This window comes from Carassius carassius, chromosome 41 (assembly GCF_963082965.1).
Source record: "Carassius carassius chromosome 41, fCarCar2.1, whole genome shotgun sequence".
In the NCBI taxonomy this organism is placed as follows: Eukaryota; Metazoa; Chordata; class Actinopteri; order Cypriniformes; family Cyprinidae; genus Carassius; species Carassius carassius.
This window is the reverse complement of record NC_081795.1, coordinates 2,552,137-2,578,064: the sequence shown is the minus strand read 5'-3', so window position 1 is coordinate 2,578,064 and position 25,928 is coordinate 2,552,137. Positions and strand designations below refer to the sequence as shown.

Sequence of the window (25,928 nt, the reverse complement as noted above, 5' to 3'; positions counted from 1 at the left end):
TTATCAATGTTGGAAACAGTTTTGCTGCTATATATATATATATTACATTTACATTTACATTTATTCATTTAGCTGACGCTTTTATCCAAAGCGACTTACAATTGCCACATATGTCAGAGGTCGCACACCTCTGGAGCAACTAGGGGTTAAGTGTCTTGCTCAGGGACACATTGGTGCCTCACAGTGGATTCGAACCCGGGTCTCTCACACCAAAGACATGTGTCTTATCCACTGCGCTAGCACCACCACCATATATATAGATAGATAGATAGATAGATAGATAGATAGATAGATAGATAGATAGATAGATAGATAGATAGATAGATAGATATAGATATTCTTTTTTGATTAATAAAGTTAAATAGAACAGCATTTATTTGATATATATATATTAATTATCACTTTGCTGTCCCAAGAAATGCTTTTATTCTTTAACAGTTTCAACATGCTGAACAAAAGCACTTCTTTAAAAAAATAAAAAAATAAATAACTTGTTTAAACAGTAGTTTATATTGTTACAAAATATTTCTATTTTAAATAAATGCAGTTCTTTTTAACTTTATATATAATAAAATAAATGCTGCCATGGCTGCTTTAAAACACATGAGCAGTGATCGCAGATGTCCTCCGGTCCGCCACGCGGCGCTGTCTCCCCGCACACTCATCGCTCCTCAACGCTCGCGGACGGAAGATTAGCGTCAATCTCATGTGGCCTAGTCGCGAAAATCCACTTTACAAATGTTTATTCGAGTCCAGGAGACTATATCTAATATATATTTGAGTTAATAACGCTCATGGACATGGAAGCGGTGAACGCTTTTAACGGGGAGGTGAGAATTTGCGTTTTATTTGCCTTTTCCCGCTTATCGTTGTTACTCCAAAACCGTGTTTTATATGTGTTTACTGTTCTCTGATGGATCAGTGTCATATATTTATGCAGTTTAATGTTCTAAACTCAAATATAACCTGAAATATAGTTCAACAGATGTGATATGAGTATACATTAAGTTTATTTAGTGATCTTCCACCTCTTCGTGCTACGCCTAATTAAATTAACAGCACCTTTATGGTTTATTAAGAGATACACATTATTTTAAGGGATTTAACCTGTTAACTGCCACCGGTCACCTCGGTGGACCTTCTACGTTTACTTCACTATATTACAATTAAATCCTAATCTAATCATGACCAACTACATATCGTCGGAAAGGTCTAAGACTCCTAAATAGATATTTTACCAATCTTTTTTGTTAAAAATTATGTAGGAAAAGTAATCGATTAATTTATGGCAAGAGAGCACCCCAAAAACCTACATCATTACAGAAGTTCTGACCTTTGTCAAAAAAAAAAAATTTTATTTGTTGCCTTTTTTTTCTCTATCACACTTTAGAAATCATCAGAAATTATATATCACTTGAAAACATACAATCTCAAAATTCATCCTTTGAAACCCATTTTAAAATCAAACATTGCATTACAATGAAAATGGTACATCAAAATTATGTTACAAAATGTTTTCAGTCATGAATTATACAAATTTTTATCTTTGGATCATGCACTTTCAACTATTAAAAAATGTGAGTGACAGTTAACAGGTTAATCTGGTTTTAACCTGTTTGTTGTAATATAATTGAATATAGAGTTGATTAACTCTTGATGAGTGGTATAAAGGCATCCCTAATCTCTAAACAGAGATCTGACGTTTGTTATGAGGTTAAATTTTAATTAATGTTTTATTAATTTTGACATGATCTATATTATCCTGTTTCTTCCCTGTAGATGTTGTCCATGATGGACATGACTCCCCCAATCTCTCGAGCCAAAATGATGTCTGTAACCAAAGCAGGAATCAAAGCTATCAAGGTAAGTCAGGACAGAAATAAGAAAAGGATTTTGATCAATTATGAAAAATGATTTAATTTGTGTTCCAATTATTTTGAGTTCGCAGTTTGAAATATGTGTTTTACATGCACAGTCGTATACTGATAATGCTTAATTTCGGAAAATGAATATTTGCTGAAAAGTAGCTCAGCCTCATTGATCCTCTGCAGTGAATGGGTGCTGTCAGAATGAGAGTCCAAATAGCTGATAAAAATAATTCACACATCTTCAGTCCATCAGTTAATGTCTTGTGAAACCAAAAGCTGCATGTTTATAAGAAACAAATCCATCATGTCATCAACTTAAAATCATTGTTTTCTGAGTAAAAAATAAGAGTTCTATCAATAATATAGCTTTCTCTAGTGGCAAACTCATCTTATCTGAATCAGGAGAGAAATCTGCACAGATCAAGCATTGTTTACAAGTAGGGCTGTGCAAAAAATCGAATGCGAATCTCATCAGTAAAGACGCTCCTGTGATTAGAAGTATATCTCCAGCACGTGCGTTCAGATCAGGGTTGCCAGGTTTTCACAACAAATCCTGCCCAGTTGCTTTTTAAAACTAGTCCAAAACTAGCCCAATCGCGTTTCCAGGAGGCTCCCCAATAAAAATTGCTTCCCGGGGTTAAAATATACATTTTTTGGAAGGGTTGTCTTGGTAAAATTCGCATTTTAGGGGCTAAATATCACGTTATTTGTATTGGGGTTGCTTCAAACCGCGGACATGAAAAACAATCGCAGACTTGGCAACACTGGTTCAGGTGGAGCGGCAGTTACTACCGTAGTCTACCGACAACTAACACAAAATCGTTTTCAAAATCGACAAATAATCGCCTGAGATTTTAACATCGGTTTTGTGTAGATTGTCAGTGAATTACGGCTCGGTGTAGTAAATGCCAACCAGTGTTGCCAAGTCTGTGGTTATTTTTCATGTCCGCGGGTCGAAGCGATCCCAGTAATTTTACCAAGGCAACCCTGCTAAAAAACTTATATTGTAACCCCGGGAAGCAATTTTTATCGGGGAACCTCCTGGAAGCGCGATTGGACTTTAGTTTTGGACTAGTTTTGAGAAGCAACTGGGCAGGATTTGTTGTGAAAACCTGGCAACCCTGATCCGAACGCACGTGCTGGAGATATACTTCTAATTACAGGAGCGTCTTTACTGATGAGATGTGCATGAAAATCACATTAGATTTTTTGCACAGCCCTATTTTCAAGTGAAAACATGGACTTTTGGACTTATTATGGTCTTGTATTTCGGCCAAAAGTGACGGTTAAAAGCCTTTATGATGGATTGGTTTCTTACAAACATGCAGCTTTTCACTTCATGTTTCACTTCAATGTTAACTGATGGACTGGAGTTGTGTGGATTATTGTGATGTTTTTATCAGCTGATTGACTCTCATTCTGACGGCACTCATTCATTTTACATGGTAGAAGAGAAATGAATTAAAATTCTCATTTCTACCCAGTTTGATGCTGATAGTTGTTTATTTGAGTTTACAGACTGAATTTTTATGATCTGCTTTGTTAGCTTTACAAGCACGTTGTTCAAATCGTGGAGAAGTTCATCAAGAGGGTATGTAATAAACAATATACCGATGTTCTTGTACTGATGATCGCTGTTATGGCAAGGTAAAGATTGATTGACGATGATTTCTTTTTTTCCATCAGTGTAAACCAGATCTAAAGGTTGCTGGTCTGTATGTGGTCGACTCAATTATCCGACAGTCCAGGAATCAGTTCGGCACAGACAAGGATGTGTTCGCTCCGAGGTTTTTGAAAAACTTCACAGTTACCTTTCAGAACCTTTTCCAGTGCCCAGCTGACGATACGGTACTGAATCACAGAATTTAGAGTGAAATTACACTGAAATGTTTCTGTGCAGGTGGATTTTATTGGTGGATTTTGTGTGTTGAAATGTAGGGGAAGATATTGCGTGTGTTGAATCTGTGGCAGAAGAATGACGTGTTTAGCATGGACATCATTCAGCCGCTGTTAGACATGGCCACAGCCCCTGTACTACCTCTTGTGGAGAATTTAATACCAGCTGCTGGTAAATAAAAACAATAATCACATTGTCATTATGCTTTACTCTAGGTTTTGTACCAGGCCTTTAAATTTACACTAGCGTTCAACAGTTTGGGGTTGGTAAGATTTCTCTCCAAGGCTGCATTTATCTGATCAAAAAAACACAGTAAAAATAATATAAATTTTTTATAGTTCAAAATAACTTTTTTCTGTTGTGATATATTTTAAAATGTAATTTATTCCTGTGCTGAAATGTGAAATATTCAGCATTATTACTCCAGTGTTCAGTGTCACTTATCAATGTTAAAAACAGCTGTGCTGCTGTTTTTCTCAGGATTCTTTGAATAGAAAGTTCAAAAGAACAGCATGTATTTAAAATTTACATTTTGTAACATTATAAATGTCTAATTTGATTAATAATATAATGCATTTTTTGCTGAATTTCGTTGCATTTTTTCCATCAACAACAACAAAAAAAATCTTACTGAGCCTAAACTTGTGAATCATGCATATACTTGACTGTAACCCGTATCCTATTCAAACTAACAGCCTGTTAAAGTGCCGTTTTCTTCTCTTTTTGTAGCACTTCCAGCCGTGCCGATGCCAGTGCCAGAGCCAGCCCTCGCTGCAGTCGCCCAGCTCCTCCAGGGCACAGGCGGCATCGAGGTAAAACAACACTCACTAGGGCTGTTGCGGTTAAGAAATTTCCCCTGTGGTTATTATGGGTGGCTCAATAGCGCGATATGCGGTATTACCGCCGTTTTTTTTTTTTTTTTTTTTTTTTTACATAATTTATCCTGATTTTGCTGCATACAAAGCTCTATCGTTGAGTTATGTAGCATATATTGTTGCTTTTTTAACTGACAGAGAGACACGTTTTAAAACATTTTTGTTTATTGTTAAATGCCAAACAGCAACAAGAACATGCATTTTCCAATATATTTTTTTTTTGAAGAAATCAAAGAGTTCTAACATGTATTACACGTATTTGCGCACGACTTTGGACAGCAGCGGAAATCTAGACTGATTATCGCGCCACCACTGGCCCACCAGGACAGTGGATTCGCGTTGGAGTCGATGCACTCCTCAAGCAGATAGCATGTGTGAGCTCGTTATCTGCTCTCGCTCTCTTGGGTATGGGCACTGACGCAGAGGTTGTCCGTGACTTCAGCAGGTATGCCTGTTACTTTCACGGCTGTATTTTACAGATTTCACAAAGGCTTCAGCTACTCCTAACTGTCGGCCGGTCTCAGCTGTTCTTTTTGATGTTGGTCTGCGACCTGATGCTTGAGGGGGCAGCTGCGCTGGATGACAGGGGACACTCTTACCGTGAAAAACGCTTAACATGGCTTAATGTACTAAGACAGTGATATTAACAGACCAAACTCACTAAAAATCATGCTAATAAAGTATAAAAAAATTAGATGAGCCCTGAATATGAATGCAACTCTATAAACGTTAAGCCTTTTCCTCCCATAGAAAACCGTTATAAGAAAACGCTTAATGTGGCTTAATGTACTAAGACAGTGATTTTTAAAAAACCAAGCTCACTAAACATTATACTAATAAAGTATACTTTAATAAAGTATATTATATATAAAAAAAAAAAAAAAAAAAGATGATCCCTGAATATGAATGCAAGTCGTTTAATAACACGTTAAGCCTTATGATGGTTTTCTATGGGAGGAAAAGGCTTAACGTGTTATTAAACGTGTTGAATTCATATTCAGGGATCATCTGATTTTTTTGTAGATAGTATACTTTATTAATATGATGTTTAGTGAGTTTGGTCTGTTAATATCACTGTATTGGTACATTAAACCACGTTAAGCGTTTTTCACGCTAAGCGTTTTGTCCCGATGACCTCAAATTAGATGTATGGCCGCGTCACAGGAACCTTTTTGCAGCAAATTTTGCATATCGGCTCATCTATATTCACTGGCTCGCCCTTTTCATTGGGTTGAAAGCCAAAATGTTCCCAAACTGGCGACGTGAAATTAGGTTTTGGTACGAGATCGAGCGCCTCCCATCGTTTCAGCCGGCCTATTCAAAACAAACGAAGCTACAACGGCTCGTGAGAAAATTACAGTCGTAACCATATTGTATCATTCATTTATTTAACATTGAATGCACAGTGACAAATTGAAAAAAAAACAAGAAGGCCATAGCCTCATAAAAAAAAAACTGAACACTGCGGTTGCCGCGGTTTCTGCGGTTGCTATCTTTCCTCTGCGGTTTGCTTGTCAATAGCGCGGCATTACAATATTGCGGTTATCGCGACAGCCCTACACTGCACTCGAATACAGCTCTCTTTCTGAAAATGTCTGCACTGATGTAGACTTCATACATTCAGTTACAGATTATTGAGCATAAGAGTGCAATGGAGCAATAAAACATTACTTTTTAGAAATTGTAAATGAAACCAAGATTAGTATGTTGTAGAAAATACTATTTCAGTCTTTCTACTTAAATGTCTTTGTTGTTGTTGTTATTTGTTTTAATTTACTAGCAGTTTCTGGGTAAAAATGGTTTCAGAATGCATCCTATAGAGTGCACATTTTCAGTTTTGTATTGTGTAGCTGTTAGAGATGCTTGACTTTCTTCATAGTGTTGGTGAAATGTATTCGTTGAAGTATTAACGTTTTTAGAACTAATACTGAAACAAAAATAAATTAAAGCTATATCGAAATATGCAAAAAAAAGTTTCAATTAAAATATATAATCTAAATAATACTGAAATAACACTGCTTGTGCGGCCATTGAAATATTTATATTTTGATATTTAATCTGCTACGTGTTTCATTTACAGCAGCTGCTCCAAACTCTCCAGCAGGTCGGAGGGGCGGGGCTTCCTCAGTCCACTGCCCCGCCCCCTGAGCAGAAAACATCTTTAGCTAAGGTAAGCAGTCAGTCAATTCGATGCTTTCAACCATTTTTACATTACTCATATATCCTGATCCTGTCTGTAAGTGTTGTTAAAAGTATGGAAATTAAAAAAATCTGACAATATCAGCATTTTGAGTGCTGTTGACCGGCTTCTTAAACAGCTCTGATTGGCCATTGTGTTCACGCTCTCAACAGTTATGTCTGTGATTGGCTACAATGATCATCGCTTTCACAGACACACGGGATCCGTAATAATCTTCTTATAGACTGATCCGCTGATATCGTCACATTATTTTAAATTTCTGTGTCGACGTCAGTTCTATTGAAAACACTAATGTCTGTTTCGGGTATGAATAGATTAGCATCTGGGAGATAGCAGCAGTATAGAAAGCGCAGAGTGAATTGATTCTGTAACACTGTGTTTGTGGTTTGACTCAGTCTCTGCTGGATCGTTTTGATTATGATGATGACCCCGAGCCTGTGGAGGAAAAGACTGAACCAGCTCCTGCTGCTCCCATCACCATGTAGGACGACATAAACTCATTTCTTTCAGTTCACATATGGTGAAATATCATTTATTTTTTTTGCAGGTATTGATTTAATATTTTCATTCTTTACAGAAACCTCCCCCCAGATTTACAGCAAGCCCTGCAAGCTCATCTTCTGAGTCAGATGGTTAGCCAGGTATTTACTCTGACCTGCTGAGCTTTAAAAAATGAGGGCATGACAAAATAATGTATGCAATGTATCAGATGGTTTCTTCATGTCCAGACGCAGATGCAGGGTCAAGTCCCATCCCAGGGTCAGGTGGCACTGCATGAGTTCCCAGTGATCGTTCAGACCCAGATAGCAGATAACACTCCTCAAGTCTTTGATGATAGTATAACCCAGCAGCTACAGCAGGTATGGAGCATCTTCACCAGATATTAACATACATCACAGGTCAAAATGTCCTCACCAGTCCAAGTAGAGCTCTTACTGAAACTTAAATGAGCGGTTCTGTTTTGATGGTTTCATAGTATTTATAAAAAAATCATATCTAATTAAATTCATGAAACTTTTACAGTTCAGAATCAATTTCTAAAAAACACATTTATATATATATAAACAAGTGTTTTTTTATTTTTTTTTTATGTCAGTACCGTATTCACCTTTAATGGTTTAATAATCAATAAGCATGTCTGGTCAAATGAATTCATGAAACTTTAGCAATTTGATAATTCATCTGCATTTTTACATTTTATTTATTTTTCCAGAAATTATTTTGTTGTCTGTTTCAGTGTTTCTGTATTTATAATTTAATATGTATTATCAAAACCGGTGGTAATCAAATGAAGCCATAAAACATTAACTATGTAATTAATCTTTTAAAATGTAGCTTTGCTATTTGATTAGGTGTACAGTTGTACTTTATTCATTAAACATTTGCCAAATTCGGTGACATTCCGTGTTGTGCAGTAAATTCCATTCCATGTTTTCCGCATTGTGAAAAATATAGAACAATATGTAAATGCTAAAATTGCTGAACTTTGACATAAGATTGCACATATCAGTTCGGTCAAAATCACATACAGTTTGTGTTTGATTAATTTCAGGCTTCAGCTGAGACCGAATGCTCGGTGCATGATGGAAGAGATCGAAGAGCCAGCAGACGGACGAGATCAAGGTGTGTTTAATGTAGGGCTGCACGATGTGTCGTTTAAGCATCGATATCGCGATGTGCGATGTAGGCTGTCGTAGTTGATCTGTTATTCATTAACTGTACGGGCCAGCTGCTCCCCGGCCCTTGACGAATGTGATTCGCAGATTAATTGCACAGCTTAACCATCATAGAGTGAACGTTTTTTCATTGACAGGACTGAAAAACACATGCAAGTTTAACAGGGCAGAGAGAGATAGAACGCGAGAGAGACACAGAGAGAGAGAGCGCGCGAGAGAAAGAGAGAGAGAGAGAGCGAGAGAGAGTGTGCACGCGAGAGAGACAGAGAGAGAGCGTGCGCGAGAGAGACACAGAGAGAGAGAGAGAGAGAGTGTGCGCGAGAGAGACAGAGAGAGAGAGAGCGCGCGCGAGAGAGAGAGAGAGCGCGCGCGCGAGAGAGAGAGAGAGAGCGTGCGCGAGAGAGAGACAGAGAGAGAGAGCACGCGCGCGAGAGAGACAGAGAGACAGAGAGAGAGAGAGAGACAGAGAGAGAGAGAGAGAGAGAGAGAGAGAGAGAGAGCGCGCGCGCGAGAGAGAGAGAGAGAGAGCGCGCGCGCGAGAGAGAGAGAGAGAGAGCGCGCGCGCGAGAGAGAGAGAGAGAGAGCGCGCGCGAGAGAGAGAGAGAGAGAGAGAGAGAGAGAGAGAGAGAGAGAGAGAGAGAGAGAGAGAGATTTTCCCAATATCGTGCAGCCCTAGTTTAATGAATGTTCTTGAACTTAAAGTCTCTTAAAAAGATTTCTGTTTGATTTTCTGAATTTTGTGTCTTCTCCCAGGTCTCCACGAAGACGTTCGTCATCACGCTCACGAAGATCGCGATCCGGCTCACATTCCCGCCAAGAGCGGTTGAGGCTTCACCGCACACGCTCCCGATCCAGAGGGCGCCGAGGCCGTTCCCCACGGGCGCGATCTGAGGAGAGGATAGGCCGAGAGAAAGAGCGAGAGCGGCGACAGAAGGGACTTCCGCCTGTCCAGAAGGAAACTCTCAGTGGTGAGAGCACACCACCTTATCTTAAAATTGTGTTTACTACAGTGAAGCCTTACCACAGTTTTTGTAAACATGAAATAGAATGTGTAGGGGTATTTTTTTTTTTGTAGCACTAATAAATGTTAGACGTGATCTTATTGTGCTGTTGTACTGATGTGCTGTTCAGGAGTGTTTTCGTCTGTTGGTTTTAGTGTGCAGTACTACACTATGGATGGGACAGCTGGACAAAAAGACTCATCAGCAGGACATCATGAGTCTGATGGAGGAGTTTGGACAGATCGAGTCCATCAATGTGTGTATAGATCAATCATATCAATGCACGTCACTGTGCAGAAGTTCGAAGTCTGCACAATTTTTTTTAATTATTTTAATTATTCTGAAAGGATGCTTTAAATTGATAGTTACAGGAAAGTCATTTATATTGTTACAAAAGTGAATCAATGTCTCTTATGAATTTTCTATTCATCAAAGATTCCTGAAAGAGAGTGTATCACAGTTTCTAAAAAAAAAAAGTCTTTGTAAGTAAGTCTTTGAGAAGGGGTTTATCAAGCTAGGTGGTGCATTACAAAAGGGGCTCATCTCCTGTTTCAAAAATGCATCACAAAGTGCTTGAAAAAGCTGTAAACTACTTCCACATTGCACAAGGTGCTAACAACCTTATTCCTGTTTCACACATACTCCGTCTGCAGTGCGTATGCGTTGCATATTTTTTTACGCACCCATGTTAACGGATTCCAGTTGTGTTCCAGGAGCGATGCGTCTGCAGCAGTGCAGCGATCGTTTACGTACCGAGTAGCGGACTGTAAACGCGTCCTGTGTGAAAGCACATCGAGTCCGTGCTGCACCACATACGTAACGCACACGGACTGCAGACGCACTGCAGACGGAGTATGTGTGAAACGGGCGTGAGCAGGGCCGTAGCTGGGGTCAGCGGGGACCCGGTGAAGGTTGTACCAGTGGGCCCTGTTTGAAATTGTTTAATTTGTATTTTCGTTTATTTTTATTTATTTGTGCTATTTACACAATGTTTGTTTTTTTCAAGTTTGTAGGTGTCAAGCTACAGAAACCAAATAATTAAATGTAAAATAGCACTGGATAGTCTTCAATGTAAAAATGAAATATACAATCAAACCTACATTTATTCAGACACCTTCAACATTTCTCACATTATTACAGTTTTGCTATATATATATCAAAAATTATATCTGGTGTCTGAATAATTTTTGGTTTGACTGTTAAAACTACAAAGTAATTCAGTCAAGAGCAGTGAGTCATTTTCATTTTCTTGGATTAACATTACAGCAGCCAGTCGCTAAATTATGCGCGGTCACTTTAAGAGACGATGAACGCATCCAATATAATACACATCCCATTTTTTTCCTCAACTGTTTACTTTCAGTTTTTTCGAGCATAATTTCCAAGGTGGATATTTTGACATATGTTGTATGTATTTGTCGGCACAAGAGCAAAAAGAAGCAGATTTGGTGTTTAAGTGTTTTGAGACGCCTTTCTCTGCGTGAGCCCTGAACACCAGAACACAGCGAGTACTGAATTGGGCTCTTTCACGTCTTTTTGTTTGTTTGTTTGTTTGATACGCGGCTCTCGATCTCTCTCGTGCGCACCGAACACAGCGCGTGAGTAACCAGCTACTCTGTTCAGCTTTTCCGTGTCTTGTGTTTGGATGCTTTAATGTTTAAATCGACAAGCGGTAAGGCTTAAAATCACGTGAAAAAGATACGCTTTCGTGACGATGCGCAGCAGATTTTTTTTTATCGCCCGATAAGAGTCTCACATTAACGCAGCACGTTAACGCCGATAACGGCCCACCACTAATATATATATAATTTTTTTTTAAGAAACTGTGATACACTTTCTTTAAAGCAGCACAACTGTTATAAAACATTAATAATGATAAATGTTTCTTGAGCAGCAAATCAGCATATTTTCATAAAGAATGATTTCTGAAGGATCATGTGACACTGAAGACTGGAATACTGATGCTGAAAATTCTGCTTTTGTTGAAGTCGTTTTAAATTTTTAATCATATTTTACAATATTAATGTTTTTACTCTATATATCGAATAAATGCGGTTTGATTATATAAAAAAAAAATCTTACTGACCCCAAACTTTTCAATGGTAGTTCATAAAGCATTATAGGCATTACATGTAAAGATGGAAGTCCCAAAATGCATTGCATTTTTATGTGCGTTTCAGTATGGTTTTGTTCACTTATCCACATATTATTTTTAAGTGTTGTAAATGAGGCACAGACAAGTCTCCTACATGATGCAGCTGCCTATGTAGACAACAAGGCTGCTCACTAAATATTGGACAGAGCCTTCTGGTAAAATTTGCATCCTTCTGCAATGGAAATTTGGCTCACGGGATTAGTCAAATGTGAAACCAGTATGAATATTTACATGAATTCTCTTTCATTGATGGCTTTTTTACTTTTCTTTTGTAAGCATGTATTTACTCTTTAACTGAAGTTAAAGCAGTTTTTATTAAATCTGTTTCTGTAGATGATTCCTCCCAGAGGTTGTGCTTACATCGTCATGGTGCACAGACAAGATGCCAACACGGCCCTGAACAAACTCAGCAGAGGGGTTGTTAAAGTCAACCAGAAAAATATTAAGGTGCCCTAACCAACCTTTTCCTCCTGTCTGCAACGTTTTGGGTTAAGATTATTGGTCTAGAGTTCTTATTGCTTATTATATGACTCTCCTGAATACATTTACCATATGCTTTATTCACACCAAGAACACAAACGGGTTGTTAAAGAACCAACAATATTGATAGTCTACAGTACCAGGTTTATTAGAAAGCTAGATTAGGAGACAGTGCTTAATCAATGGTCAGTCATAGCATTCTGTGGATGAGTAAATTTGTGTAACTAATTTAATGGGTAAGTAAGAAGTTAATTTTGATAATCATTGTCTTTATTATTTTATTTTTGTGAATACACTTCTAGCTAGACACAAATGCTTTAAAGAGTCCTAATGTGTTGTGTTTGCTGTTGGATTCATTGCGTTACTTTACTGATCGTCCCAGATCTCATGTTTGCATGTGTACTAGCTTGTTTTGAATCGCTGGCAGTTGTTTGACTTGTTGTCCTCAATCAGATCGCATGGGCGTTGAATAAGGGCATAAAGACAGACTTGAAGAAGTTTTGGGACGTGGAGCAGGGTGTCACGTATATCCCATGGGATAAAGTGAAACCCAATGATATTCAAAGTCTTCAGGATGGAGGCATGCTTGATGCCGAAACACTCAAACCAGGTAAACACCCACATATGACCTTTCTTTAGCTTCTAGTTTATTCTTTAATCATGGTTTTTCGAAGGACTTAATATGTGACATTTTTTAATTTGATCTTTAATTTTAGAGTGGAAAAGTGTTGTGGCCAATCCGGCTGTGCCAGTAACAGAAGGACCTGAAGGAAAACAGAAAGACGGAGCTGCAGCACCAGCAGTATCACAGGTAAAATACGAGGGGTTTCCTACAGAACTCCTGAAGGGCATTCAGTGTCTCAGACTATTTTTCTGCTCTTGTTTTGTCACGTCTACGACTCATGGGAGGCAAACAATGATTCTGTGTTCTTTGCTTTGCACTAATGATTTTCTGGTGCATGGTTGCAATAATTTTTGCCACGTGAAGAGCCATAGAGCGTAAAATAAAACAAGGTTAGTGTCATGACTTTCTAGTTTTCTTTCCGTGTTTCATTGGCATTGCTTTCAATGACGTTTCTTTTTCATAACACAGTCACTGCTGTCTGTATTGAACATTTCATGACATTTGACATGTTGCACACAGTCTCAAAGGCTCTTATATGTTTTGGGTGGACTAGGTTGCTTTTTAAGAAACTTTTGGTACATCGTTGTTTAATATGACTTCCAAATGATTTGTTACTTAGCAGCTTAAATGAATAGTTTACACCCAAAAATACAAATTTGCTGAAACTTAATCCACCTTCACGCCATCCAAGATCTAGATATCTTGTACTTATTTGGAGAAATGTAGCATTGCATCACTTGTTCATCAATGGATCCTTTGCAGTCAATGGGTGCCGTCAAAATGAGTCAATCAGCTGATAAAAACATCACAATAATCCACACCACTCCAGTCCATCAGTTAACGTCTTGTGAAGTGAAAAGCTGCGTGTTTGTAAGAAACAAATTAGCTGTTATCAGCTGTTTGGACTCTCATTCTGATGGCACCCATTCACTACAGAGCATCCATTGGTGAGCAAGTGATGTGATGCTACGCTTCACTAAATCGGTTTCCATGAAAAGAAAAACTCATCTACATCTTGGATGGCCTAAGAGTGAGGAAATTTTCAGCAAATTTAAATATTTGGGTGAACTTTTCCTTTAAATTGAACTGATGCAAATGACTATACTTTATCTAAAACTAAATTTTTAGTAAATGTAGTTAACCAACTTCAGATTTTACCAAATTTGACTATTTGTGAGACAAGAACGGCGTCCGCGAGCAGTAAAGTACCACAAGCTCTAAACGGAAATAACATACTGGAGCCCAAAGAGAGACCGTACAATATTAATTGTCTAGTTTTCTCGAAGACAACTTATTTTTCTTATGATCTTGACATCAAACAAGTGTTCTTGATTAAAAAAAAAAAAAAGGATTAAAAAACAAATGAACTGCCTCCAGATAACTTACCAACATTAAAACGTCTGGCATTCTCATACAATTAGCCCTAAAAAGTATGATTTCTATTGTTTATTTACTGTATAAAATGGAACACACACAAAGAGTGTGCCTTAAAAATAAATCAAACTTTATCAGGGGGATTTAATTTTGAATCCATTTCAAAGAGAGTATGTTCTGGTACATGGGGTGTTTCTCTTCAGACGGCTGAAGTGTCTGACCAGCAGAAACGGCTGTATGCTGGATCTAAATGAGGTTTACTGGCACCTCACATGCATGCACTCCATAACACACTGAAGCTCATAAAGGTGGCTAGGAACCAAAGGTTTAGCAGTCACTTTTATTGGAAAACCACAGCTTTGGTGCATCACTGGCTGATTTAGGCACAAGGCGGAAGAACAGTTGCTGGGAAAACGCAAAAGAGGACAACAGGTGGGTTCAGGAAATGCAAGGAGAATCAGCCATAGACAGTTTAATACTGGTTTATTTGAGTTTTATCTATTGTAAAAGAAAAAAAAAACAGCTTATGTCAGATTAAGACTCTTACGTGTAGTGAAAATGTATTCAGCTGGTGAATTAGTAATTGTAAATAAAGGTGGCAACTTACTCAAATGCATTTATTATAATTATTATTTTAGATAAATCTTTCGAGCTTCACTAGAAGCTGCATGAAAACATGTTGCTAAATTAAAGCTGCTTCATACTTTTTTTTAGTAATGTGAAATATATAAAGCTGTAATTTGTGTTAACAAGTGTGTGTTAGGAAACAGAACAAGAAAGGTACATCTTAAAATTTGTGTGAGTCTTGAGAAAATTAAGATGTCAAGATGGAACACGTATAAATGTTCAAAAACACCCGAAAAGGGTCAAACTTTCAAACCGCGATCAGTAGCGAATAACATTGAGTGCATTGAACCTAATGAAGACCGGCATTACTGGCAAATGTTGGAATGCATTTATATGATTGGATTCAGATGTAGTTATATTTGCGTATCATCCAGCGCTGTTTTTGATCTCTGTGATCTTAAGTATCTTATCTTTTCATTGTTAACTCCTGAAGCACTCTGACTGATTCAGTGATTCACAAACGCACTTATACTGAATGATTTGATATTGTACAGACATACAAAAATTATTTGTGCACACATTATTTGCTAGTCAACAACTTCTTAAGGCAAGACACTACAGGTGAATATGGTTGAAATCTAAAACATGTTCTCTAAAGTCAGGCGAATTATATATGAACAACCCTCTCTGTAAACACCTTAATAATATATAATACAAATAAAGCTGTTAAGTTTGGTGTATGGAAGTGCTACTGAGGTGGAGATTTCTGGCTCAGTGCATGAGAATCTCACATTGAGGAATCCGCATGTATTTTAAAAGAAACCTGCAGACTCAAGTGGATGAAGTGTAATAAACACTTAGTAGTTTTTTAGATGTTCTGCATGTTTCTGCCTTTCACGACTGCTACTGCGAAATGTAGTTCAAATAATAGCAGTGCTTGCGCCCAACAGTGGTAATGTTCCCTAATAGTTTTTAACTGGTAATCTTCAGTTTGGTGTGTGGTTTAAAAAAGCTAAATGTGGCAATATAAAGCAGATTTTCTACAGACATTATGGTCTTGTTTAAAAAAGTTGTGAGCAAAAATAAACCTTTGTTCAAGCCGAACTCTCAAAAATAGTTCTTTGTCAACTCTGGTTCCTTGAAGAACCTTTAACATCTTTCCATTGTGCGAAAGGTTAGAAGCGCTTTGTTCAAGCTAATGAAGCAGCATTTGAAATGACATGTGACATTTGTATTGAGAGCTCCTCTGTGCTTCTGCTCTTCTTGAATGGAGTGAAATCACCAGTTTTTTCCAGTGGACTCACAAAAGTGGTGCTGGATTTTGGATGTCCGTCTGCTTTTCGGTTCTATGGAAAACTCCAGTGCTGGGAAGGTAAACGATCAATCAATGTTGAGCTTCACTCAGCCACAAACACATGGAAATGTAATGGCTTAATGCCAGGATGAATAGAGTTTCACATTTGCTCTGATCTAGTTTAGTGAAATGTTTGGATTTTTCCACTTTTGAAAATGGCAAAGCAATGCATGCATTGCAGAACTTTTAAATGACATTTTTGTCGTTCAGCCAGGGATTCAAATCTGAGAATGAAATGCATACACCTCATTATCGGAACAGCAGCAATGCATAGATTGGAGAGTGATCCAATCCACAGAGATAGTCTTGTGTGCCAGTGAATTAAGTCTTTCATGATACATCATCACCAAATGGTGATTGTTTGGAAACGGCTGGAATCATTTCAGTCGGGCAACCAGGATGTCTGATATTCTGGAGTGTCTGCTCTCTCTCCTCGAAGGAACCAGAGATTTGGTAAGGTGAAATTCTCCTTAACTTGACTTTGGTCCAACCATGCTTTTAGGCCACGTGTTAACAGTGTTTTTCTTACTCTCTACACTAATTATTTGAACTAGCAGAGAACATATTTTGTCTTATCTAGTCTTAACTGATTGACGAAGTCAGAATCTTTCCTGCTGAGCAGCTAGTGTTGACCCCAAGTCTAGACCACGGTTTAAAATAGCAACAGTGGTTCCAAGATTCTTAAAACATCCTTCACGCTGAGGAAAAAAAATGGTTCTATTAAGAACTGTTCTTTGGGGAACCAAAAATGGTTCTTCTATGCCATCTCTGCAGAAAGAATTATGCTCGTATTCTATCAGAACTGTATAATGCACACTGTCATTTAAACTGCATACTGTTATATTTTGTAGTATGTGAAACAATCAAATTCATATTCAAGAAAAAGGTCACTGTTGACAATGTATTCAACACTGTGTGCGTCCTGCCAATATATAGCCACAGTTAAATAACTTGGCTTCAGTCATAAGACGTTTCGATATGAGATTCTTACCATAGGTAAGGCATGCAAAACTGTTTTTATAAAATGCATCAAATTATGTTTAATACTAAACATTTAGTGACCTTAACGCAATATTTGACAGCAGATTCATTATTTTCTGTGATTGATTTGTTCTGTCATATCCTATGGCCCCAAAAAGACACTTATCGAATTTTATTGCATTAGATGTAAAATATCAAAACTAATGTCATCTGTATACAAATTGTACTGGAGCTTTTCTTACCTTTCTGAGCCACTTCAGTTTTTGTTGATCTGTGAAGCTGGTTCCCTGTGTTTACCCAGGTGTCCATGCAGAATAACCACTGTGCAAGACTTTGTGCCTTTTTTGAACATAATTTGTCTTGCTTCATACACAGAGAAAAAAAAATGAGGTAGCATTTACCTCAAAACAATTTTCACTCAAAACAGATGTTTATTTTTTTATTTTTAACTCCCTGTATAACAGACAGGCTTAAGCTTAGTCCCTGACCAAAATGCATGTCTGAAACCAGGCCTTGATATTTTGATGGAAGTACAATTGTGGTTTTTATGGCCACTTTATCTCCCACGACTGATGTTGTTTTTCACAAAAATGTCAATGTCAATTTTATTTCTATAGCACTACTAAACACAACACCAGTTGACCAGTGTGCTTTACATCAATACAAAATACAAATATAAAAACAATACAAAAACAGTACATTTCATCTTTAGCCATATGCTAAATAAAAAAGATAGGTTTTTAGCCTAGATTTAAAAACAGACAAGGATGGAGCAAATCTAATACTAAAAGGTAACGCATTGCACAGTCTTGGAGCGGCCATTGAAAATGCACGATCACCCCTACTTTTCAGCCTCGATTTCGGTATACACCATAATCTCTGGTTTGACGGCCGGAGAGACATAGCTGGACGATGTTCTACCAGTAGATCCGAAAGATAAGTAGGGGCCACACCATTTAAAGATTTAAAAACCAACAGAAGAATTTTAAAATCCACACGGTATCGTACAGGTAACCAGTGCAAATGATGTAATACTGGAGTAATATGGTCCCGTTTTTTAGTACCTGTTAGAAGTCTCGCCGCCGCATTTTGTACCATCTGCAACCGGGATAAAGCTGATTGGCTGATCCCATAATACAATGAGTTGCAATAGTCAAGTCTTGATGTCAGAAATGCATGAATTAGTCTTTCAAAGTTATTAAAAGATATAATTGTTTTTACTCTGGCTAAAAGACGGAGCTGGAAAAAGCAGGATTTGACCACTGAGCTTATCTGCTTGTCAAATTTCAAACCATCATCAAACACAACACCCAAGTTCTTTACACAAGTCATGCAGACAGTGTTACATTACCTAGGGTTATTTGAGTAAGAGTATTTGATGAGCCAAACACTATCATTTCGGTTTTATTTTCATTAAAATTAAGAAAGATTAAGATTTAGAGATAACCAAGCTTTCATATCAGATATACAGGCCCTAATTTTTTCCAGTCCATCACAATTTGATTTTAGGGGTAAATAAACTTGAGTGTCGTCCGCATAGCAGTGGAACGACAACCCATGTTTCCTAAAAATAGACCCTAATGGAAGCATGTATAGCGAAAAAAGAATTGGAGCTAAAATGCATCCCTGCGGAACACCACAAGACAGAAAAGCAGCCTTTGACGAATATTCCCCAATGTTAACGCTAAACTTCCAATTTGACAAATAAGACCTAAACCATTCTAAGGCAGGACAAAAATGGTGATATGGTGAAAAACGGGAGGACTTGATGCATCTTTGTGATTGACTAATAATGATTATATTATTTTAATTGATTGCCAGGCTTGTAAAATGTTTATAAGGGGCAACAACAGCAATATGACAGAAGGACACCACAAATAATGAATCGTTAATGTAAATAAAGTTCCTTAGTTCTTTAGTCTAATTGTTTATGATTGCATAGCAATGTAACTTTATTATAAATGTATAAGTATTGACTATTAATATTGGCTTTATTATTATTATTGTATGGGTATTTCACAGCAGCATCAAACATCATTTAGTATATTTATAATCTGGATCGGTTATCTATGGCATCTCTTTTGTTTATCTTAAGTCCACTGTTAAAGATTCAATGTCTCCTCAAGTGAAGGGTGACGTTACTGTTGGTGAGATCCTTCTCCATGTTAAGGACAGAGCTCAGGGTCAGCATACAGACCCATAATGACATATTTGCTTTGCCAAGGACGACCACTGATATTAAAATAGTCTCTAGGACATATGGCCAAAAACGTGGCTCATAAGAATCCTATGTAGAGATATTATATATATATATATATATATATATATATAATATAGCGGTTTAGTCAAACAAAATCTATAATTATATATTTTTTGTACCTAATACTTATGTAAAAAATTATATTTTTGCAACAAATTGATGATATGCTCAGTGCTGAATCCAGTGTTTATGAGTCTAAAGCAGGGGTCTTTGTGTCTTGCTTAATACATCTTGAGATGATTTGACAGATGACAGATCTTGTAATCATGATTCCTGATCTCTGGATAATTTGGCAAACATTAATGGCAAACTAAATGATTTCCTCCTTTTTATCAAGACAATTCAGTGCTTGTTCTCCAGTGAGAACATTACTTTTTACTGCTTTATGAGGTTCTTAAAGATGCATGCATTTACACACACACACACACACACACACGTATGTGTATATATATATATATATCAAAAAAAAAGAAGGAAATTTTATGTTTGTGTGTTTATAGTTTTGAATTTTTTTTTTTTTTTTTTTTTTTTTTTTTGAAGCCATCCTTTATTTTCCGTTCATATTCAGAGCTGGACAACTGACTTTTTTTTGGTGTTCTCATTGCTTTTTGCTTCCTTTTTTGGGCACATCAAATAGATGTGTGCTGCTTTTGGAGAACATATTGCAAAGTTCCTTAAATTAATGCAGAACTCCTGCTTATGAAATGATATTAAAGATGATATATTTAAATAGTTTTTTGCTCTTACTGTACAATCTAATCTGTGGACATAAACACAGCCTGATGGTTCAGGATCCAGATCACTAACTCTGAGGTTTCAGTCTCAAGAAGGTCTGATCCAGGTCCTGGAGAGTTCCTGAGCATCAGGAGGCACTGTGTGACTGAGCACTTCTGTAAGTGCTGAGGATGTAATGATTCCCTGAGAAACACTCGTGAGTGAAGTACTATCAGCCCTCTCAGTCGAAAACGGTGCAGTACCTTTTCTTTAGTAGTGTGGGTAAAGCTTTGTCCTCTTTGATAAGTGAGAGGGAACATATGGATGCCAAATGTAAAAAGGTGTTATTTAGTTATTCCATCCTTGATTAAATGTTCTCCCTGAGTATTTGGACACTTAACCGACATAAATGTGGGAACATCAGTGCTAAGGCAGGGATACGAACAGATTTTAAAACACTAGGCGTCATCCACTTGCCGAGGAGTAACTTAAGCAACTAAGGATCTGCCACTTTCACAACAGTCTCGTAGTATGCTGCAAAGAGATGCATTAAAAATTAAAACCATGTTTTAAAATTAGCTTAACATATCAAATATTTGTCCATCGACGACTGAATAGAATCGGAGCTTGTGCCCATCATACACTACATGATTTTCTTTGAAATCGGTCAACTCTGTCTTCTCAACATCTGCATGCTGGCTCTGACTTTCAGCAAATAATAGAATCTCATCCAGACTAAATCAGGGCAAAAATCTATAAAGATAACAAATAGATAACAAAATATCGGAATTTTATATTTTAAAGGACACTAGCTTTTTAAAATTCTAAAAAAGTTTTAAATTCTAAAAAAAATTGTGCTTGCTTGGTATTTTGATACCTAATACAATGACATTTAGAGAATTTAGGTGTGATTTAAGTGTCTAAATATTTCTTGGTTACAATGTATAACTTAAATATTTCTGGTAACACTTCACAATTAGGCTCTGTTCATTAGTTATTAGGCATTAGGTATTATAATAAAACCCATAACAATAATTAAACCATGTATTAATCATAATGTTAATTTCTACACATACTTTTTATCCATTTTCAAGTTAAGTTAACATTAGCTAATCTATTATAAGTGAACAGTATTATTTTTAGTAATTGATAAAATCTAAATTAATACATGTCCCCGAGGCCTATCTCATGTTTGCAAACGTAAGTGTTACCTTATGTTTAAATGCCATTTTAAATATTCACCTGTAAAAAAAGTCACTCATTGTAGACTTTTTATTAATTAGTGTATTAGTAGTGTTTACAGTAATCTGAATATGTAATTCTTCAGGAAGTCTATTAAAGGTGGTAGTCTTGAAACTTCTTGTATTTGTATGATTTTCTGACCAGAACAAGCAGACACAACATGTGCCACTAGATATACAGTCTACAGTTATTCTGCATGCACATAGTGTTTGTGAGGATTGTGGCTCTGGGGTCAGTGGCACAGCAGGATTTAGGGGGCTGGGGCCCCTGGGTTTGAGATTGTCTGGGCCCTATGTGACCCTGGAGCACAAAACCAGTCATAAGTGTAAATTTTTCAAAATTGAGATTTATGCATCATCTCATGCAAATATACCTCAGCGATTTAAGACTGCTTTTGTGTTTTATGGTCACATATCTATATACTAAAAATTAACTCTATGACATCATGATGCAGTAACACAAAATACACAAAAATTAAAATGTGCATTGAGGTTTGTATATATGTAGTACAGTTAATATGAAACCGCTCTAGCCCAGATAAAGTTTAGATGTAATATTAAATAGTCATTATAATATGATAAACAGTTGAGAGATCAAAATCCTGAAATAACACGGAGCAAAAAAATAAAATAAAAAAGCCAGAGATGTATTCATATATATTTATATTTCAGTCAAATTTAATCAATAAATTCAATACGAATAAAAAGACATGTTAGTTATTAACAATCAAAAGAAAACACTGTCAACAAAATGCATAAATAGAAAAAAAAATTTGTTAAAATATAACATTTTAATGTACAAATCTCAAATGATTGCAAAAAGGAAATAAGCTACTTTTTCTTTTATGAAACTAGAAGCACCAGTAGGTGGCAGCAAGTGTCTTAAAGAGAGGTGAATCCTTAAATCAACAGGTTTGTTTAAAATAAATAATTTAACTTCACAAACGACTGTACTTATAGCCTGATTGAATAATTTACTGGTCCATTAAACGCTGAGGAACAAAACACTGTGTTGCTCGGAGACACAGCGGTTCTGCTGTTTTGTTTTTAAAGCAATAATCCCCAAGAAGCCATGGTTTACAGTGATTACAGAGCAAATAAAATGTAATAATATTAATAAAAAAAACATTAGTCTTCCGCCAAATAATGTAGTTCCTCAGAAATGGTTGTGGTTGCAACAAAGTGGTTGACGACCAACACACAGACATAAACAAAAAGTGTTTGCAAAGTAATTCACAACAGCTTCAACCAATCAGAATCAAGAAGTGTTTTATAATCTAAATTTGGTGTCTGAAGTTACTCAGAAACGTATTGTTTAGCCTATTTTACATTTGCGATCATGCAGATATTGTGAAAAACGACTCTATCATAGGCTATACAAACTATTTTATTTTTACATCCTTTTGATGACATTTCTGCCCCACTCTCTGTAATGGCAGTGAGACAGGAGAGTGCTCAAAACTCTTCAGATCGCATCTTCTGGTAAGAAATGGTGTGAACACATGAGAATGCATCATTATCTTTATCGATGTGCTGAGTTAAATGATTAATGAAGCTGTTTAAAGTACCCATGTGATCACAAATTAATTAGTGCAGATGCAATTCAATACATTTGTCCTTGTTTTGCATGAAGTAATCATAACTAGCAGTTTATGCTGTTTGATTAAGGTCTTGAAGGTCGCGGTTGGAAGCTGTTAGCCATGGCTGCCCTGTTTAGCCCTTGTGTGTCCAGTGGAAATGTGGCTGATCATTTCTGACTGGCATATAACTGAACAAATCAAACAAACATAAACGGGTAAATGCAGGGCCCCCTACATGACGGGGCCCATGGGCTGCAGCCCAGTCAAGCCCAATGGTAAGTCCAACTATGGATACAGTCCATTCACTGAAACGATAAAAAATGATTAAAAAAGAATTGCTGAAAAGTGAATTTATATAAGTATTATTGGAGCAAAATTTAAAGAGTTCCCTCTAAATTCTCTCCGTGGCAATCTTAGCCTTAGCCTCTTTTTTATAATATGATGTACTTAATTTAATAATATATTATTATTTATATTACATTCTGTATATTATCTTCATTTGTATTTATTCATTTAGCAGACGCTTTTATCCAAAGCGACTTACAAATGAGGACAGTGGAAGCAATCAAAAACAACAAAGGAGCAATGATATATAAGTGCTATAACAAGTCTCATTAGCTTAAACGCAGAACACGTAGCAAGGGCTTTTAGATAATATAATAAATAAAACCAAAACAGAATAAAAACAGAATAGAGCAAACTAGTTATAGGTCTTTTTTTGCTGTTGTTTATTGTATAATAAATGGAAAAAAAACATTGAATATAAAAAGATTTGAAAGCTACAGTAGTTGGATTTTTTTTATATTATATGATTATATTATTATTGTGATATTATGAGTTAAATATGCATATTATCTAAGTTAGTCTGTGAAGCGACTGTGTTTATAACTCTGGACGGACAGAAATTATTAAAATAATGCACACATTAAACAATTATTACATTAATGCACACTGCTGTTATTTTAAAACATTTTCTTCTATTACTGTGGTAAGATTTGAGATAACGCCTGCACCAAAAAATAAAATAAAAAACCTCTGCATGTAAAAACTGAACTGGCCAGGTGCCTTGAATACGGCACAGACCAACCTTTCACTGTTCAGAGGCTGGAATACACTACACTGCATCACATATCCGAGTCTGTGTTCATTATACACTGATTTCCAGTTAATGAGTCTTCTCAAATCTGCAGACTGGCTTTGACTTTCAACTTTGTTGTCAATTCATCCAGACACTAAATCGGGGCAAAATTTGCATAAAGTATTCAGTGGGTAGCCTAGGAAAATTTATGCTGCTAGTCAAAGACTTTCCATGTGAAACTGAGTTTGTTTCAACAGGATCAACAGGATTGATCCTCACTTTTGATTTCAAAACTTTGAGATGTAGTTTAAAAGGTTTTATCTAATTTGTGTTTTGTGTTCAATAAAGAATACAGCAGAACACTCTTTGCCTCCTCATGTCCTAGAAAACATATATCTTTGATTTCTCAAGGCTCATTGCTGTTAGAAATGTCCTTTCACACAGCTGTTCCTCATCTTTTCTTCTGGATATTATAGAGCCCTTCAGTTCAACCTGTTGCCACATTGACTGTCGTCCCAGGACCCCCTCCTAACATGAGTTTAGCACCTCCAGCCTCGATCACAGGAGCCTTCCCTCCTCCTGGATTCAACCCCTCGCAGATGCCTGCAGGTACTGAAGTTTATACTTTATTCAGCAAGGATGCATTCAATTGCTCAACAGTGAAAGTACAGACATTTATAATATTACAATATATTTGGACTTCAAATAAAGGCTGCTATTCACCAAATGATCCTTGGGAAAGAATGGATCACGGTTTTCACAAAAATATGAAGCCACACAGAAACTGTTTTCCACATTGATGATAATCATAAATGTTTCTTATGCAGCAAATCAGTATATTAGAATGATTTCTGAAGATCATGTGATACAGCTGCACACCACAGGAATCAATTACATTTTACAATATATTCACTTGTAATAATATTTCATGATTGTATTTTATTTTTGATGATCTATATAAATAATAATAATAATCTTACCGACCCCCCCCCCCATACCTTTTGTCAGTGTTTAAGAATGTATAGACCAGAATGAAATAATAACACAAAGTCACCTTAACATGAATTATTGTCTTGTTTTAAGCAGGATTCCCTTCTCTGAACCCCGCAGGTCGTCCTCCATCCATCACAGGTATCTATCAGCTCTACCTCAATATAAAATTAAATTCAACATGAAACAAAATTGGCCAAAAAACTTGATACATGTTCCCAGTCCTATTTTTAAACTATTCATGATTCCTGTAAATGATTTATCAGTGCACACAACTCCAAAGAAACCATAATAGTTTGTAAAATCTTTCAAAATGTTTATGGGTTAACGTTGTGAAAATTTCAGTGATATCAAACTCAAAGTCACTCTCCGCCATCAAGTCCGATGCAGCTTGACTTGGTTTATGTATCTGCAAATAATGTTGGAGAAATCAAAGGCTGTCTGTTTGTAGCTAAACATGTTTATTAAAGCTAGTGATGTTTTTGTCTTTTGTAATAACAGAAACCCCGAACAAAGAACCTTCAAATGAATCCTTCGAGAGTCACACGGACCACACAAGTGCTCAAGCGCTCAGTCCGCCTCCTCTCAGGGGGATTCGGGGGCCCAGACCGGGACCCCTACCGCCACCCCCCCCTGTGGGGCTCCGCCCACCCTTCATGCCCCCTTTCGCTAATAACGGGCCCCGTCCCATCCTGCCCCCTCCCAATATGGCCCCTCAAATGATGCCCCCTAGGGGCCCTAACTCCATGTTCGGAGAACCCCCTGCAGGGCAATTCCGGATGCGCATGATGGGTCCTCCAGAACACGATTTCCCCAGTCACAAGCTCCCGATGGGTCCTAGAGGAGAGGAACCGCACTGGCGGGATCAAGGACCCGAAAGGGCCCCGGACAGATTTGGAAACGAACCACCTTTTCATCGGGGTGGATGGGGAAGGGGTGGCCCTCGAGTACGAAGTCGCTTTGGGAACTGAGTTTTTTTTAGGGATTGGACTGCGGAAAACGGGCCTCTGCG

The 25,928-nt window shown here is 37.1% G+C and overlaps 1 protein-coding gene across 2 annotated transcripts; it reads left to right on the top strand.

The window, feature by feature from the left end:
* The first annotated feature begins 640 nt into the window (after nt 1-640).
* LOC132123428 (SR-related and CTD-associated factor 4-like) lies at nt 641-25,928 on the top strand. 2 transcript variants are annotated; one of them, XM_059534033.1, is made up of 19 exons: nt 641-830; nt 1,780-1,863; nt 3,415-3,459; nt 3,555-3,716; nt 3,807-3,936; nt 4,495-4,577; nt 6,721-6,810; nt 7,236-7,321; nt 7,418-7,481; nt 7,569-7,700; nt 8,393-8,463; nt 9,270-9,484; nt 9,673-9,773; nt 12,006-12,119; nt 12,606-12,762; nt 12,869-12,954; nt 24,403-24,535; nt 25,010-25,057; nt 25,418-25,928. In XM_059534033.1, exons 1-19 carry the CDS (start codon nt 795-797, stop codon nt 25,885-25,887), a joined length of 2,307 nt encoding a protein of 768 aa, XP_059390016.1. In that variant the 5' UTR covers nt 641-794; the 3' UTR covers nt 25,888-25,928. The 2 variants fall into 2 exon arrangements, with proteins under 2 accessions (XP_059390016.1, XP_059390015.1); XM_059534032.1 differs by having other exon boundaries at nt 12,869-12,963; nt 25,013-25,057.